The sequence below is a fragment of the Phlebotomus argentipes genome, unplaced genomic scaffold (genome assembly GCF_947086385.1).
Source record: "Phlebotomus argentipes unplaced genomic scaffold, Phlebotomus argentipes genome assembly scaffold_4, whole genome shotgun sequence".
In the NCBI taxonomy this organism is placed as follows: domain Eukaryota; kingdom Metazoa; phylum Arthropoda; class Insecta; order Diptera; family Psychodidae; genus Phlebotomus; species Phlebotomus argentipes.
The window spans coordinates 6,979,085-6,997,636 of NW_026776174.1; the positions used below are offsets into that span (position 1 = coordinate 6,979,085).

Below are 18,552 nucleotides of genomic sequence, written 5' to 3' on the forward strand. Positions count from 1 at the left end.
AACGATCCTTGAGTTTGACTTATCGCTAATTGTGTGTGTGAGAAGAATTTGCGGCTCAGCCACTCAATCAATCGATCAATTACTGTGCGTTTGTTGTTTTACGGAATGAAATTAACCCATTCGGTCGCACGTGACTTATCATCGTGGGATTTCACTTAGATAGTAACAGTAAATTTTCCTCACTCTATCTCTGCATTATTGGTTGATAATTGAAATTGACTGGCAAATTGTCTTGGCGCGCTGACGAGGCACATTTTTGCAGCATATTCGTTGATTTATTTGGGCAATTAGCGCAGATAAAGCGCTATCATGGCCCAGTGTCTTGTGTGGGAGATTTGGCCACATGATTTGCCATTTGCCTAATCAATCTCCCCATTCCTCACCTCTGCTCGCACTTTCCTTTCCTCCACCATCAATCCTCCTGGGCGAAGAGAGAGTCTGAAGCTGCGGCGCGTGCAGAGAAGAAGCATTGAAAATTGATGTGTTATTTTCCTCCTTTTTGTCCCGCTTTTTGTGGGGTGAAATAAAAGGCACTCAAGTGACAATAAATAGGGAAGTTATACATTTAATATTCTTAAATTATATACACGTTACGTATAAGTTGTCAATTAATTCTTTGAACTCTTTTTTCTGTTACAATTGTTCCATTTATAAAAATTCACACGCAGATGCGAATTTCTAAGTAGTTTAAACGTTGGTTTTCTTGTTTTGTGATTCAAAAATGTGCCTAGCTTTTTCCTCCTTGTGCCTTTTTTTGTGTCGAAGCCTCTCGAGAGATTCACTCCTCATTCTGCAAGGAAAGCGGATGGGGTTTAGTGGGGGGTTTTGTATCGTGCGTGATGAGCAGGGAGACTCACGAGTAAGGGATACACGAACGTGGTGACGGCGTCTTTGGCGAGGGCGTTTCGGGAGACACAGGTGAAGCCGCCCATGTCGCTCCACTTGAGATTGGTGATGACGAGCTCTCCCGTGGGGAGCACCCGGTAGCGCGGCTCCTGGCCGCTGATGAGGCTGTCGTTGCCGTCGAGCCAGTAGATGTCGGGCCGCGGGCGGCCGATTGTGTTGCAGGGCAGCACGATGTCGGAGCCCATGAGCTCCAGCAGGACAGTGTAGTAGAGCACGATGCGGGGCTTCTGGGCGCCGCCGCCGGGGCTCAGCAGGGTGCTGATCATGTCCGACGTGAGGTTGTGCTTCGGCCGGCCGTGGTGCGGCGCCGCGACCACCGTGGTGGTGGCGAAGGCCGTCTGGCCGCCCGACCGACCCACGCAAGTGTACGTCCGCTCCGTGGGGGCGGCGTGCTCCAGCACGAGACGCGACCGGACACGTGCCAGCGCGCTGGGGCTCGCCTCCGACACCACGTTCGTCTCCATCTCGTTGAGCTGCAAGACAGAGAGAGAAGAGAGCTCGTTCAATTGCCTCTCGCTCACCAAACACGAGACGCGCCAACATCAGCAATTGATTTCAATTGGCAGTGAAGAGAGAAATCCCCAGAATTATTGACGTCAGAGGCCCCTTTTTTGCGCCCATGACCAGACAAAGAAAGGTCTTCTGAGCGTGTCTTCTGGGAAATCATTGACTTTTGCATGCGCGAACTATTTTCGGACCATTGGGAATCTATCTAATCTCTTCCCAGCGGAAGACACTATCACTCGTCTTCATTAATTAGCACTTTCCCAGAATGGAATCGTGTTGTTTTTTGGCAATTACAATATTGTTCTAACGAATCATTCCCTCCAAAATACTCTCTTCCCACCATTTTTTTTTCAGGAGTTTTTGACGCTCTTTTCCCAGAAAAGTCAGCGGGTGTGTGTGATATCATGAGACGCCCAAAAGCTGCCTTTTGGCACTTTCTCAAGGTTTCTAAACATGGAAAATTCCCATAACACCCAAACACATAGCGGATGTGCACGACCTGCTGAATTGGCAAGGTGTCCTCTTAACTTAAGAGACAATGGGGGAGATAATAAGATGCAAAAGTATTCCTTTCTTTCATGCTCTTCTCCTAACAATATTGTCCCCATTCTTTGGATCAAAAACCACCATATTAATCCTTTTTGTAGGTTATGTAACGAAGCAAGGACAAATTTAGTGAATAATTCACATTCTAGCGTATCTCTTAAGCTCAAATGGAGGAGATCGCCATCTTTTGGTGCCAAGAAACATTGATTTGGACTCGGAAATGTTTATTTAGAAAACTTTCTGGACGATTTTAAATCCATTGGAATATCACAAGAGACGATTTTGTGATCTGTAAAGTTTACAAACGGAGTCTTTTGAGGATCTTTTAGTGATATTTTGAGGTTATGGTGGGAAAACACCCCAAAAAATCGATTTAAATGAATTCTTACAGAAATATCGGATGGAAACTTAATACAACATAATCTTTTCCTTTAATTGGACTCCTTTGATGCCTAGAAATAGTGTAAATTGTGCTAAAATCGTACATAACCTCAAAAATAGTCATTTGGACTTGGAAAATGTTGCTTTTGTTAACTTTCTGGGCCATTTTGACTCTGAATCTGATGATTTTGGGGTCTAGAAGGCTTCTAAACTAAGTCTTTTGAAGATCTCTGAGTGATATTTTGAGGTTATGGTGGGAAAGGACACCCTTGGAAGGGCTGAGAAACAGTGTAGAGATTTGGGACATAATTGAGGCTCCCTCTTAAGCTGAGAGCTTGCGCCAGTACTCACCAGATTGAGCGGCGTGCTGCCTCGCACCCAGTGAATGGTCGGCGGCGGCGATCCTGCGACCTCGCACTCCAGCTCCACCGTGGCGCCGGGCTCATGGGTGACCCGCGCGGCCGGCGCCGCCGTCACCTTCACCCAATCCTGCGCCTCGACGAACTTGCCCGAGTCGCCGGACTGCAGTGAGTTGCTGGGCTCGCTGAGGCTCCGGCCATTGGCGAGGCCGCACACCAGAAAAATCCCAATCGCGAACAGGAGCGATGAACTCATTTCCTACGGATGGGAGATAATTTTTTCTGCTCATTCAATTGTCTTTGGAGTGAATTGTTGGGCCTGTGCGTTCACGCGAGATGTTTATACTCGGGCGCGCAGACCTTATCGTGTGACTTCTTGTTTTGCGAAAATTATTTAATAATATCAAGTGAAAGAAGATGCTCGTACGACGTGAGCATCACTTTTTGCCCGATTGTGTTTATAAATATTGAGCGGAGCGCTCCTCTTTCCGGCGGTCAGCTCCACGATGATAGTGGCTGACAGATGTTGTGTGATTGGCCCAGAGTGGAATCAAAAGAGGTCACACTGCCTGGACGTCATCTGGGCAGAGAGTGAGAGATTGTCTATTTTTGTTCCCGAATCTCCGCCTTTATCAGCCTTTTCTCTGAGGATTTTCATTGAGCAGAGCGCGGCGCAGCGGCGGCCGTGGATTGTGAATTGTGGATCTCTGTGGAGGCTTGTCTCTAAGGCGGCAACAGTCTCCGCACATTCACGGGGAAATGAACCCACGAGATTCTGCAGCAAGTATGGAAATTGGCAATTTACCGATCATGCGACATCTGTGATTGATTGAAACGGCCCCAGTTCCGCCGGACTCGCGCGCGCAAGACGCGTCTATCATGTCGTATCATCTCGCCGATGCGTGGGAATTCACGTGAGATTATCGTGAGAGCCCCACTTGCGGCTGCCCCGCAGCACGAATGGCGATCGGGACGTGCGGTGCTGAGGCCTCAGCATTGCCACATTGTATCACGTGTCGGCAAATTGACTAAAAATTGCCCTCAAGTATTTGTGCGCGATGAGCATTTCTGCCACACAAAATAATTCGCGAGACGGAATGCCGCGAGATCGATTAGCGCACTTTTGAAAGTGTTTCGCCTTTCATTCGATTCTCCGCGGGACCGGAAGTTCAAGTGCTAGATTTTTTCCTCCTCCTCTTCATCATCATCTTCTCCCAATTCCGCGAACGTTGCGCACATTTTGTGACGCGTAAGAAGAAGAAGTGTTTGGGGGAAAAAAGTTAGCAATTGCGACGCGACTGAAAATTCACACAAGTTCTTAAGTTAAGAGACTCACCATCACTCTCACAAGTTCAAGCGACAAGATTATCCCTTGAACACCCGATCAATGAGACAACTCCTTGGCAGATGGAACAACTGTTCCTCCTCTTCCTTGTCGCGTCCTTCTTTTCCTCCACCCGGCAAGTGCGCGCGTTGTGCAGAAACAGGGACGAAAGGCGGGACACGAGCGCGGATCCCAGGCGAAAAAGGGGTGTTATGTCACAAAATTCACACAGTTCCGACAATCGTCAAGTTCAACAGTGGCTCTAATGCAATTTCGCGTGCAGATTGAAGCAGTTTTTTGCATCAACATATGTCTTGTAGTCTTCAACTCGGCTCACTATTTCAAGTGATCCTTCCTTCGCTCCAATTCGAGACTTCTTTTCTCCCACTTGTATAATTTATCTTCCACTGCTGCACGCTATTTTTGCCACTCTCTCAGACTCCTCCAAATTCCTCCAAATCTCACCACCACCACTTAACTCACGAGCGCGCGATTCCTGATCAATCTCTCACTTGGCCAATCATTGGGCAACAGAAGTTACTTTTATTTCTCGAGCAATTATACACGGGATTTTTATGCAATAAAATGACTCTTGTAATCAAATTCAGCTCTATCACAAACTCTGACTCTGATACACTCTGGAGCGCTAAAGTGCAATTTAATTTGCAGACTGATTACTCTGCATAAGTGGAAAAATTCACGGAGGAAAAAAATTTGTAGACTTTTTCGCTACTTTGCACGTTTTTTTCGACGAATACTTTTCTTTTATTTTCTTCACCACAGCGCGACTGAATTCTCTCCTCTCACAACGAGACTGTGATGACGATTTAGCTGAGCGACGGTCAGAGACTAAGTGAATGAAACGGCTTCGATTTATTATTTATATTCGCCTCGCCATGGCACTGATAAAGATACAATAAGTGTTGATGTGTGATTTTCAATATTAATGGCGCGCAAATGTGTGTGCGTGACTGTCGAGAAAAATTCACGATAATTATAAGAGTATCACTTCTTTCACAGCTCTTATTTCTCTCACTCGCGCGACTCTCGTGTTCTTCTCTTTTCTGTCTCTCTGACTGTCTGAATCATGGCAAGAATTGCACGGGAACAGCACTTTGCCGGCCAAAAAAGCCTTGCTTTCGGTTGCAAAAATTGCACATTGCGCACGTGAAATTCCATCAAATTCCCACTTTTCCCTCAGCTTTCAAAGGACGCGAAGGAGTTGTGTGAAAATGGTAGAGTTTTTTCCTTTCAAATCTCCTCGCCTAAATTGTTGGCAGATAAATCTCGTGAAGTCTGCGTGATTGGCAGTATGGAAAATTTGTGGATCGTCAATGTCAAGGCTTTTTACTCACGAAAAGAATACACACTTGATATTTTTACTCTCCTTGCTGTCGTGCTTATCGTCACGACTCCAAAAACTGTCCCTCAACGTCGCGAGATACGCAGCAATATCTCTGGGACAATGGCACATCTGATTAGCTTCTGGGGCCTCAATTCAAAAACCCATTCAAATACAAACCACCGCATCAGAATTCCACATTTTGACTGGCGCAATCATATGGGGGAAAAAAGGGGTAAAACTTAAGAGACAAAGTGCTGAAAATGAGGTGCGAAGCGACGACAGTGCGACACAGAAAGAAGGAGTCTCAGCAACTCACATGGATGTCTTACATCAGCCAATTGTCGATGGTCTCGATCATGATCGCCGGGCATCATGAAATATTGACTGTGCTGAATTGATTTATTTATAAATTCAAATCCTATGCACATCTAATTTTGACTCTTGTCGAGACACTTGGAGAGATTGTCCGTGGCTGAATCTCAATTTCCTGGCTCACGGTACGAAATGTCGCGCGGGAGACAGATTGGATTTACAAGTCAATTGATGAGGAGGAATTTTTCTTAAACTCTCTGCCAAAATGAAATATTCATGCGAAGAACGGAAAGACGCCATTTCTCGATCCGATGTCTGGGGTGGAAAGTAGATCTCTCATTCCTCAAAGAATACTTCATCGCGTTGTGGCTTCAAAAAAAATCCCCCAAGGGGAAGATAATACGGCTAAACTGTGTACACCACTTTCAGAACCAATTTTCCAACTTTTTTGGGATCATAACCTCAAATTTAGGAGGAAAAGACGCCATTTTTAAAAGTATTTTTAAAATATTTGACGTTTCCAGCGGATATTTTTATGTCAATCAACTTTCAATCACTCTTTTAGATGCGCTTTGCAACATAACCTAAAAATTGTTTTGAGATATTGAAAAGAATAACTAAAAAAATCTTATTCGGAATCTTTTAAAGACATAGCTAATCGACAAAAAACTGCTATTTGCTATTTCAGAGCAGAAAATTAATCAAACAGCTCTTGAAATACACAAATTTTTATTATACAACAATATTTTAGAGGTTATGATCAATCTTAGTGCAATTAAAACTGTTTAACATTGAACGCTTCATCAGATAAGATTTCATTTACTATTACTGTGAAATTATATCAGCTTAGATGCAAGAATTAATGATTTTGAAGGTTATTTAGTGGCAAAATTTGTCTTAAATTAATCACATAACCTAGAAGGATGCAAAGTACAATTCTTTTTCTCCAAGTATCTCTCTAAATTCCTTTAGAAAGTGACTTTTCAACGTACCATATTGCAAACATTCACGCACTGCAACTTCCAAATACTTCCATTGAAATGTACACCACTTCTCACCACAATATCTCCCCCTTGAGAAAAACTACGCAATACTTAATCACTAAAAAGTGAGATGATTTTGCTTAACAAGTTTATCAGACTTGATCTACGGCTTCCATCGCCAAAACTCTGCCCCGTGATTGAGTGTCTGAATTGAATGTTTGGATGCTTGAAAAATTCAGTTCTGGCGGGTGTTGACCAGTGTGAAACCTGCTCGATTGATCGCGAGATGTTTAGTGAATCATGATTCGAGTAGCCTTACCTGACGTCGTGGCGACAAAGCTGATGAAACTCCTTAGGAACAAGAGTCTATTTTCGGGTGATCACTTTGACCGTCACCAGATGCTCAATTTTTTCTTTGTCCACCTCATCTCGCGTCCGTCTAGTCGCACTCCCTTTTGAGCAGCCCAAGAAAGACGCGCACAGAGAGGAGCGATTTTCTGACACTCTGCCAGGAGATATTGGCTTCGCAGTGTCTGGCTTGAATTGCGATCTCAAGTGATTTTTCATGCGCTTAAAATTCTATTGATGTGTCTCTCCCCGTGTCATTGAGACAGCACACAGATTCGCCGGGAGAGACTAAAAGGCACCAGTCGTGTCTTCAACTCAATCCGTCACGATTTTCGCTGAGGGACGCACAATTTTTGCGCGACTTTGCCAAGAGAGAGAGAGAATCACGCCCACGAGTTGCACACACTTCGACAATCTTCCACGTCACGTGAAGAGAAAAAGAACAGAATCCCAAACTCACCTTCGCTTCCACAGATGGACTTTTCGAGTGGATTGTGAGGAAACGGAGAAAAATCCCCACACGCAACTGAAGAGGCGGAAAAATGAAAGCAAAAAACGTGGAAAGTGCCGGAAAATGGTCTCGGGAAAGGTGTCTGTTGGGCAACTTGAGCACAACCACTGGCACTTGGCGTGGTGCGAGCTGGACACTGAGAAAAGAACTTCCTCCGCTGGTGGAAAGCTCGACTCCTTTTATACGCACGACGACGGCGATTCTCGCCCAGGAGTCGATTGGAATCGAGTCGATTGCTTGCTTCTGCAGATGCTGCGAATTATGGCCAGTCGGACGGCCGCTCACATTGTCCAATTGGCATCCCACATCGCGCGCGGGATCTATGTGTTCGTGGTAAGGGTAGGAGTCGCCCGCGAGACAGCAACTTTGCATCGCTTGCTCAGTCGCCCGGTGAAAAATCGTGGCGAATATTGAATGATGGAAATGTGCAGTCATTTGTCTTGCACTTTGTCACTTGACTTTTATCAAACTGTCTGTCCGTTGAACAGTTGCCGGAGAAAAAGTGTGAACAACCATGAAATACTTGGAAGACATTAAGCTGCTAATATTTAATAGTCGCGCGAGAGTTATGCGGAAATTTCACCTGATTCACAAAGCCAAGGGGGAGACACTATGATCAGAAGTGATGTACGGCTTCTGAGGATGTGTTAGGAATTGAAACAGCTTCTGTTTCAACAAATTTGAGCATTTTCTAAACAATTTTAATTAGAAAAATCAATTTTATCGATTTTTCTAGGTTATGTAATTGATTTAAAACCGATTCTGATGTTTAAAAAACTCTCACAATTATCAAATTTGTTTTTAATCTGGGAATAATTCACATTTTCTTAGTAGAATTGGACATTTACGTTCGATAAAACTTCATACTGGTTAGAAAACAGCTTTAAAGTCAATCATAACCTCAAAAATGTTCTTTTAGGCTAGAAAAATGTCACTTTTCTTAGTTATTTCCGTAGTATGTGCCTTAAAAAGACAAATTGAACTATATTTACTTATTTCTATGTTTGAAAGGATTAAAATTAGTCAAAGATAGATGTTTAAACCTGATTCATAACCTCACAATTTAAGACAAAACTAGAAAATCAAGATAGAAATTGTTCATGAACAAATCCTAATGTATTAAGATCAATTCATACAATCTGATATTTAAGCATTTGCTGAGCTTAAACTTGTTGAGACGAAAAAACCTGCATTAGATTGTAATTACAGTCAGAAATTAGTGTAAGAGACAGTTGAACATGCCTTTAAAGACGTTCCGAAGTGTATGAAATGTTTAAGATTCTGCACAGTGACTGTGGAAGTGTCAGAAAGTGGTGTACAGATTTAAAGCACAACATCTTTCCCTTGTTATAAACTAATGTCTTTAATTTATCATTCTACTGCCGTTACTATTATTGAGATTCGCCTATAACGTGAAATCGTGCAATGTTAAGACATCATCTATGGGATCTATAACTGAATGACACAATTTGTGACTCGCGACATAAATTGAGTCCATGTGAAGATTGTCACGATGCTCTGAGTGTGCCGATGAAATGGAAAATCCACACATAACTTGAGATGTCGCAATTCGCATTTGTCCCAAAGTGAAGTTTCTTTTTTTTTCTATATGGAAAAATTTAGCCACGCCACGGTTTTTCCGGTGCTTTTCGTGAGCTCATGCTGAGTGTCACGTAGGCTCCTCGCAGTCTGAGCGACTAGCAGCATCAATCAATGTCTCAATTATTAACGACATTCCAATGCATCAATTAACACTTCGTGGAATTCAAACTGCATCTCCTTCTCGCTCTCCCTTGTCAATTGCATGGGAGCAAATTGAGGCTTTTTTTCCATCTCCATGCGTCTCGTCGTTTATCAATTTTCTTATGTGTGACGATCTTTTTAGTCACTCTAGCAGATTTGCGTAACATTGGCAGGAAATTGCATTGGAAGTCTTCAGAAATTTTCCGCAGAAGCCAGAGGAAATTTTCCCTTCTGAGAATTTCATGAAGAATGATTTCTCTCGAGAATTTTGATCTGGAGTAAATTTCTGATACACAAAATATTAAAGCTGTCTTCAGCAAAATGAGCACAAAAGCTTTCTGGGAAACTTCCGCGCGATAATCCGAGCTCCCAGAAAACCCCCAAGCGTGTGATGAGCATCTCAATCGGGTCGCCGCAACGCGATTTCTGCCACCAGCACCCCAATTGAAGAGAATATTCGATTATTAAATTAATTATTGTGTTTGATTAGACTGTTTATGTCGCCACCCCCGCACGGCGTCCCACCCACGACGTATTGGACAAAAACACGCCACCCTCGCGCCAAATATGCGGACATCTCGCATTTATCCGGATGCCAAGGTGTGTAAAGGTCTGAAATTTGCGAAATTTGCGTGGTTGAGTTATTGGAAATGCGACGAAATTCACGCATAATCAATTCCAGTGCGAAGTCTGGAGGGAAATTTTCAGTTCCTGAAGGTATTTTTAGCTTGAAGGTCTTCTGAGTTTTTTGCTCTATCAATCTTCTATTTGTCTCGGGCTTTTCATCGTCCATGGAATGCACGCGAGTACAGATGATGAATTGGAAATAAGCTTTTTGACCTGTTTTCCTCATGTGAAGTCGTACAAAAATCTTCATTTCCTGCGTCGCTCCACTTCGCTTGTCTCCTCATTTAAGGACTCCCTGGCAAAAAAAATAAACTGAATCCGTAGAAAGTCAATCGAAATTAAACTACAGACTGATGAGAGTGAGTTAAAATCAATGGCGTATCTTTTGTAAGAAAGAAATTGTCGTTTTTTTCAAAAAGCTTTCAATTTGCATTAAAGTTATCGACAAACGAATTATCGATAATGAATTTTAACACAATTTTAGGGGAAAATAGTTACAATCGAGTATCTAAGGAGTAATCAGTGAATATCAGTCCTATTTCCCCCCTAAAATTGTGATAAAAGAGTAAATTTTAAGCATTATCTGTCGATAAGTGTCGGAAAAGTTCAATAACTTACCGACATTTCAACATTGTTGGATAAATTTCTTTAAATTCGGAATTTTCACTAGATAATATTATATGGCCAAAACATACAAAAAGAGTGTTTCTCAAAGTGCAAAGCCAGAGTTCCTGCCTGAATATTAGAAGAAAATTTGAAGTGTTCGAAGAACAACATCAGAAATGTGACTTAAACCAACTTAGGGCGTTAGCACACCTGTTTTTATTCTCGTTGAAAATGGAAATAGTCCATAATTTTACTATTTATTTCTTGAAATTAAAAAGATATTTTTTTTTCTATTTCAGACTTCTCTGTGAAGCAAATCATGCTAAAATAAAGAGTTTTTTTTTACGATTTTCAACACGATTGGGGTTGAGATCTTGAATTCGGTAAAACCAGGGGTGTTAACAAAGTAAAAACTGTAAAATTATCTAAAATATGATCGCATATATGTATAAATATGATATGTACAGTGCAAAATATCAAGTATTTTACGTTTCTTACCTTGTTAACAGACTGGAAACCTAAGATAAAGAAGGCAAATCAGAGAGTTTCCTCTCAAACATTCCTGGTGTGATAAGTGCCTTATAGTGCTGCAAAATGCAATTTCTGCTAAGTTAAGAGTCGCGGGGCTTTCGCGGCGTGGCAGAATCCGTTGGCGTTTGAAGTGCGCGAGCTTTGAGCACTTGACGAAACGTCGCTCGGTGTGAGCCTGAAAACGCTGCCACGATTCCACGGATGCTGTCACTTAAGCTCGCAACCATAACCTGCAAACCGTGTGCCCGTCGATGAGAGAGTGGAGAGGAAAGTGAGAGAAAAGACCTAGGATTGGGGGTGTTTTACTGACTTGGCCGCAATGTAAGTAACTGAGAATATCACTAAATATCCTTGCATGCTGCTGTAGGTGCAATTGGGGCGATTGCTGGCGCGCCAAGGGTGGCCATTTCATGGATTTTGCGTCACGATCGCGCTCTTGAGTTAATTGATTACGTAATTTAGTGAGAATTTTGAGAATTCCCCGACAATCCGGCCACTCTCTCTCTCTCTGATCCCTGTCCAGAGACCTGCCACAAGGATATCCCAGGACAGCCCGCGATTGGGGCGCCGCGAGAAGTGTGTCAAGGCGGGGACATTGGCGGCGGTGTTGCGCGTGAGCCCCAGAAATTACGCATTTTTTTCTCTGGCAGCCTTTTTGCGGCACACGATCTCGCCCCAGTGTCGCCTTGAAAATTCCATCGCGATCTTGTGCGTGTGATTTTCCCCACCCAAAAAACCGTGTGTGTTGCCACGGAAAGTTTTCTCTCGCTGGGAAACTTCCTTTGCGATCCCCGCCAACGAAATTGCAGAGCGTGTGCTCTCTCGGTGGCCTTTTCCGGGGCGCGCACGGGAATGGCGAGCAGGAGAGGCGCTGACGAGCGAGACAACCACGATGGCCAGAGCGGGACGGCGGCCCGGGTGTGAGGAGCGAGAAGGAATGAGGAGGCGAAGAGAGACGAGTGAAAAAAAATTCGTGGACTTTTCGTATAAACAGAAGAGCATAGCTGAGTTCACGTATGAATTTTTTATACACTGCCGATCTTCTTTTTTTCCTCTTCTCTTTTTCTCGAAATTCCTCACTCGAAAATGTTCCCAGGCATTCCGATGCGATAGTGAGTTTCATTCTGAAAGTTCGAGACACTCGATCTCACCGCGCTAAAGCTGTGTTTGTGCTTTTCTCCTTCACCTCTCCTCACCTCTCCACCTGTGTACCCGCGCGATCGTGGAACAGAACGCATCTCGCGCTGGCCGCGGTGGAACAAGAGGAAGAGATCACCGTAAGAGAAAGAAGGAATATTTTTGCCAAAATGCAAAAAGAGAGGAAAAAAGGCCACAAAAGAGGCGATCAAGCCAGGCCTGAGAAGTGTGTGTGTTTTGTACGGTGGAAAAAGACGCGAGAAAAAATATTGAGAAACAGTGATTAATTGCAAAAGTGAGAGATAATTAAATTCTCACTTGTGAGCCGCGCGAGAGGCCTGAAAAGATCTCTCTCTGCTCGGCAGTGGAAATCTTCTGAGAGGCGCTCGAAAAATAGTATATTGTGAAATTTTTCAATGTTCCAATATTGCTGCATTCCAGAGTCTCTCGATCAACTCCTTGCCTATTCTTCGAGTGGCATCGACCTCTTTCTTCCATGTTCTTTGCCCTTTTTTCCTCTTTCGCGCTCTCTTCGGCATTTCTTCAAATCATTTTCAATCACCTTAATGAATAAATTCAATGGATCTCATGGCGATATTGATGCTCAAGAGCACAGTTTTTTTTTTTCACTCCCTCTTCTTCAAACCCATCCACACACACATCATCTGGCCAGGCCATTTTCTCCACCAGCTCTGCATATGGCGACGAAATCAGGAAGGAAGTCCGTAATTGAGGTGCAAAGAGAGCGAGACAGAGAGAGCGGAAAAAAGGAAAATTGCAATTCCTGTTATTATTTTAATTTCATCCTCAAACAAAAAGAAATGCACACAAGATTACGCACACCGGTAAAACAGCCTCTTAATCATCTTCTTGCATGATGTGCACTTTGCAGCGCATTTTCCTGCAGATTTTCATAAAATTCTCCAACATCCCAGCGAACAAATTGACCGAAAAATCAGCATGTTTTCAGCTGATTTACTGCTGAGTCAAAGAAATTGAACAGTCACAAATATTAGCAGATAAAAGCACTTTTCTCAGCACATTCAATAAGCATCCCTTAAAACTACATCTTAGAGCGAATACAGACTTGCGGGTGATCCGACTGACAGCTGGTTGAGCCATAAAACGCAACTGATCCCTCGATATATCGAAGGTTCAACCGATATTTATAGACTTCTCGACGGCAGCACGCTCAGGCAAAAATTCGCCAAATCATTTGACAGCTCAAAACGGACAAAATGGATCTCTTGCGTATGATTTCGTGAGCAAATCTTACATTTTCGCAATTTTATTGTAAAATTTCACGCTTTTTGATAAAATAAACAAATCAATTGACAGCTGACGAAGCAAAATTGTCGCTAGTGTTGACAAAGAAGAATAATCCCTGAGTGTGTTTAGCGCCAGATCAACCACAAATTAGGACTGACCTTTACACACAGGGATGATCCCAGTTCCCGAAGATTCGAGAGTAACCTGCAAGTCTGTTATTGCTCTCCCAATTCTTTGAGTTACTTAAAGAAACATGTTGATTGTCATAAATTTCTTAACTCTCTTTGTATCATTTTCTCAGGTGTTGTGTTAGCGAACTATAATATTCGATTGTCATACATTTTATCATTGTGCGACATCTATGATCTTGATTGCTGTACGAATACTTTTATTACTCACCGCTACGATCGCAAGTAATTGTCTCACTTTGATCTAAAACAAGCGCTTTTGCAAGCAGATCTTTGAGCACGGTGAAAATCTCAGCAAAGTGTGTTCGCTGGGAAATTGAATATCAATTGTCGTTTTGGTGTGAGACTCGAGAGTCATCAAGATCGCATGGATGAAAAGTGATTTTCAGTATGTCGTAAAGTAAACAATGGCAGTGATCGTAAAATATGAAATGGTTTTTTGAAAAACTGATCGTGATCATTTATTAAGTGGTAGAAGCGAAATGCCGCAGTGGAAATATCGCAAGTTCACGACTTTTGGATGATTGTTTATCAAGTGTCAGTGATTTGGGGACTAAAAAAAAATACGAATTTCCTGTTTCTCATAACCATCTCGACGACAAAAATCAGTTTTATTCAGCATATTTGGGGCTTATCGTGGAAAAATTATGCTTTGAATGAGAGATTATGAATTTTTCTATGGAAAAACATCCATTTCTCAATGGGGAGAAAATAACATCTTATCACTATCGTGGAGCTTCTGGAATATATAGTACAGCGGAGAGAGAGAGGGAATGACTTTATTATGATGCAGATAAGCCCTTTTTTTCCTTCTTCTCTAAACTTATAACAATTTATTGTTGAATCACGAATGAAGTTGTGAAGACGCTCAGCACTGATATTGGTGGCTTTTATTAATGAATGAATGATATTTCTGCAAATTATTCTCCCCCATTGAAACTTGTTGAAGCATTCCTGAAGAGGCGTTGGGTGTTTTTGCCGGAAAAAAAGGAGTAACATTGAAGTACATCCACACCATATGTTCCCGATAAACTTCTCTGCCAATGATCGATTGCTTCTTTCCGCTTTATTAATTCTCTCTAGAGGTAAATTCAATTCCACGATATTTCCAGATTGTTTCTGGGGATTCACCAGACATTCTTCTATTCCCATTTTGTTCAGCCTCTCATTGGCTTCATTATATCACTCGCTGGTCTTCTTTCTTCTCCAATTGTACTGTAAATTCCACACACTGTGAATATCTGGGAAGACCGCAATTCTTGAGTGTCTTTTTTTCTTCGTTTCTAGCGAGGATTTTAAACTCTGTCGCGAGCGATCATAATTAACCATATTCAACTTATTGCTGTGCACCTTGAGAAGTTCATTGTCCAGATTTGACATTCTCTCAAGTGGTAAAAGGGACAAATTGAGAGGCTAAAGAAGCGCCTCTTTGAGATAAGATTTCATCACATAGCGATTATCATAATTTTCTCACCAGTTGAGAGCTTGTGATAAAGCTCTTGATTGCATATCGATTGTCTCTCGCAATACTCACGACTATGAAAATATCTTGAGCAATTGAATGAATCAAAGTTAATGGGTTTTGCCTCGATCATTCCACAAATTCCATCAGTCGATCGGGCCCAAGAATCGAGGGAGTTGGAAGACGAGAGCGAGCGAAATATGAGGCAAATTTGCAAGATCTCAAGTGTTTCTCAATATGAAATATAAAGATTTTATATTTCGACGGGTGAATCGTGAACGATGAAAAGTCAAAATTGCCATTTAAGTTTGCCTAATTCATCGCAAAACCCTAAGAACATCGTTGAAACTAATATTAAAGTGCTAAAATTAGTCTGTAAAATTTATTTTCGAAAATTTCCGTTGATTTCATCGATATTTTTTGGAATTTTTAACTCAAATATTACAAGTTAATCAATAAACTGAAAATATTAGTTTCCAAAGTCGATTTTTAATACTCTTCGAGATCATTTTATTCAAACATGCTCTGAAAAATCAAATTTTTCACAAAGTATTGAAGTGAAAAATTAAAAGATATATGAAAAATATTATATTTATTCAGAATCTAAGAAGATTTTAGGGTAATCTTGAATAAATTTATGTTTTCAAATAAATTTAAAAATAAAATACAAATTTCGTAATTTTTCCGTAGTAGAACAGATGAAGATCTTTTCAGAAATACATGAAAACTCGCCTCTTGATAGTTTTCGATTCACCCGTCGATTTGTCTGACGCGAAATCGGGGACAGAATTGTGATTTTTGGGGAATTTTCTCGGCAAACTTTCTTGTCTCTTTCGCTGCATGTGTAAAAAGTTGAACAATTGATGGGTTAGAGATTGGAGCGCCGAAAGGTGGTCGCCGGTCATTTACCATTGAAATTTCCTCATTATAAAATGAAATTCCGCGATTGTGTGGCGCGCATGTGTGCGGAGTGGAAGTGTTTTATTGGAATGATCGCGCTGTCGGTGGGTCAGGAGGAGCGGCGCCGCGAGGGGGCCAGCGGATGCGGGAGAGAGAGAGAGAGGGAGAGCGCGAGAGATTTCAATCAGCTGGACATGAGAGCGCGGCTCTCCTGGAAAGCCGCGCACTCTTTGGAGACGGGAAAAGTATGAATGAAGCTGCCGCGGCGATCGTGTCGGCTCGTCGCGGCAGAGCGAGAGCGCCGTGCCGACGGCGGGGCGCAGCGGCCGCGCGAGTGCGAGCAGGAGGGCCGCAGATGATGTCAGCCACGACGAGAGGCCGATGGCGTTAGACGAGCGATCGCGAGTGTATTTGTGGCATTCCAATGTTCCGACGGACAGCGAAATCAAGCGCGATCCGTCTTTGCGGGTTCAGTTATCGAGAAATTCCACAGTCACAATCTTCCAGAAATTCTACACTGTGGCCTCTCTCTCTGATCCGCAACCACATCTCTGGGCTGCTCGTGGAGAGAATCTCGGCATTTTGTGTGTCCAAAGTGTTTCTTCATCTCACTCAGTGTGCAGTGTGTGCTCTAGAATGTCCAGAAGCGACACTCTTATTTCCCCACCAACTCAGGCCCAGCAGATCTCTCAGTGTGGAAATCTCCTCAAGAGGTGCCAATTCCACGTCCTTGTCCGCAGGACAGATCATCAGCGATGGGGGGAAGAGGGGAAAGAAACCGGATGGGAAACTCCCGTGTCTCGCGGGGAGAGATTGTGTGGCGATCAGTGCATTTGAGGTGAGACCTTCTCTCACATCTCGTGATTACGTGTCAGTGGCTGTAAAAAAGCTTTGAGCTCAAAAAAGTCTCCTCCTATTTTTGCAGTTCTTTCCTCTCGCAAAATTTCACTTCTCGTGTCAAATTTCATTTGGGCCGAAAGTGGTTTTCATCGCCTTTGCGGGTGAATTTTCCGCAGGTTAACTCGGAAGGGCGTTCCAGAGTGTCGTCGACGAGGGTGAGAAAAGGCGATCATTTTGTCCCATTTTTCCCCTCCCCCCGCAAAATGTGAAAATATCACGACATCGAGTGAGGATGTGAAGAAGCGCGACGTGAGGAGAGCAAATCGTTACGAAAAGTGTGAAATTTTTCAATTAGTACATTAATATTGATTGGTGGAATGTGAAATAGGCAATTGATGATGTCGCAACTCGTGTGACCTCCAGTGACAGTTGGAATAGTTTAAATCTTGCAGCGCTGTGAGTGTGTTTGTGTGTGAATTTCTGATCCTACATTGAGGCTCTCTCGTCCGTCACACTTTGCCTTTTCAGCAAGTCTCTCTCTCTCTCAGGGAAAGAAAATCCAGTGCGAATTCCTCGCCAAAGTGTGTCTCTGATAGATTGTGTCCGCACTGTTATACGGCTGTGTGTCGAGGATGTTGTGGGGATTTAAAATTTAAATCCCCTTCTGCCCTCCGTATTTTCTCCCATGACTTTCGCGCACTCCCACGGAAGAAGACAGAGTTCACACAGCCCCAGAAAAATGGTTTTCTCTCGCGAGAGTAAGAGAGCCTCAATATCGCAAACAGTCAAATATTTGTCGAAGATGATGGAATGAGAGAGAAAAAACAAATTAGCGGAAGAGAAGAAGATAGAGAATGAGGCATTTTCGGGTCATTTGATGCCCACTATCGTCAAGCTCAAACAATTCTATTAATAAAAATATCACTGGTAGAGAGATACTCTCTTTTCTTGTAGCTCGTTTCACATTTGCCTTAGACTACTTTGCACCAAGGGGGAGACAATACAGTCAGAATTGATGTACACATCAGATGAAGTCCTTAAGAAGTTGAAGTGTTCAAAAACTTGCAGTATTTCTTTCCTGTGCGCTTCTTTTACTGACAAATCAGCCCGAATCCTTTGGATTTCCATCGATTTTCACACAGAAACAAACATAAAAATCTTTTTCTAGGTTATATAACAATTTACGGACTAGATTTAGTAAATAATTCCCAAATTATCGCTACTTATTAGCAGAATTAAGCATATACATCGAATAAACATTGGTATTCTGATCCTTTAATGCAAAGAAACACTACAAATTGTATTGAACTCAAACATAACCTCGAAAAGAGTAATGCAGACCACAAGAGTAATCTGGACAATTTTGACTCTGAATCGGCAATTTTTAGTCCATTGGCAAATCAAAACCAGATGATTTTGTGATCAAGAAAGCTTCCAAACGGAGTTTTTAGAGCTCTTTTAGTGATATTTTGAGATTATGATTGGAAAAGTTGTTCAGAAAAGCGTTTTAAAATGGATTTTTTGTCGAAATATCGCATGAAAACTTAATGTTTTAAAAGTGTCAGGCAATTTTGGAAGTGTTTGGAAGTGGTGTACAGATTTGAGGGCATATAATCTTCCCCTTGCTTTGCGCACGACCAAAGCGCCAAAACACGTGGTGGAAAATGTCTTGGGGCTGCTCTTCAGCGCGTCTATTCCAATAAATTCGGGACACGAGATGATGAATT

The 18,552-nt window shown here is 42.5% G+C and overlaps 1 protein-coding gene across 1 annotated transcript; it reads right to left on the reverse strand.

Moving 5' to 3' along the window:
• Positions 1–539: 539 nt before the first annotated feature.
• Positions 540–7,960, reverse strand: LOC132258309 (uncharacterized). Its single transcript, XM_059755572.1, has 4 exons — positions 7,472–7,960; positions 2,692–2,958; positions 858–1,379; positions 540–790 (listed from the first exon to the last, which is right to left on the reverse strand). Exons 1-4 carry the CDS (start codon positions 7,955–7,957, stop codon positions 779–781), a joined length of 1,287 nt encoding a protein of 428 aa, XP_059611555.1. The 5' UTR covers positions 7,958–7,960; the 3' UTR covers positions 540–778.
• Between the last annotated feature and the right edge of the window lie 10,592 nt (positions 7,961–18,552).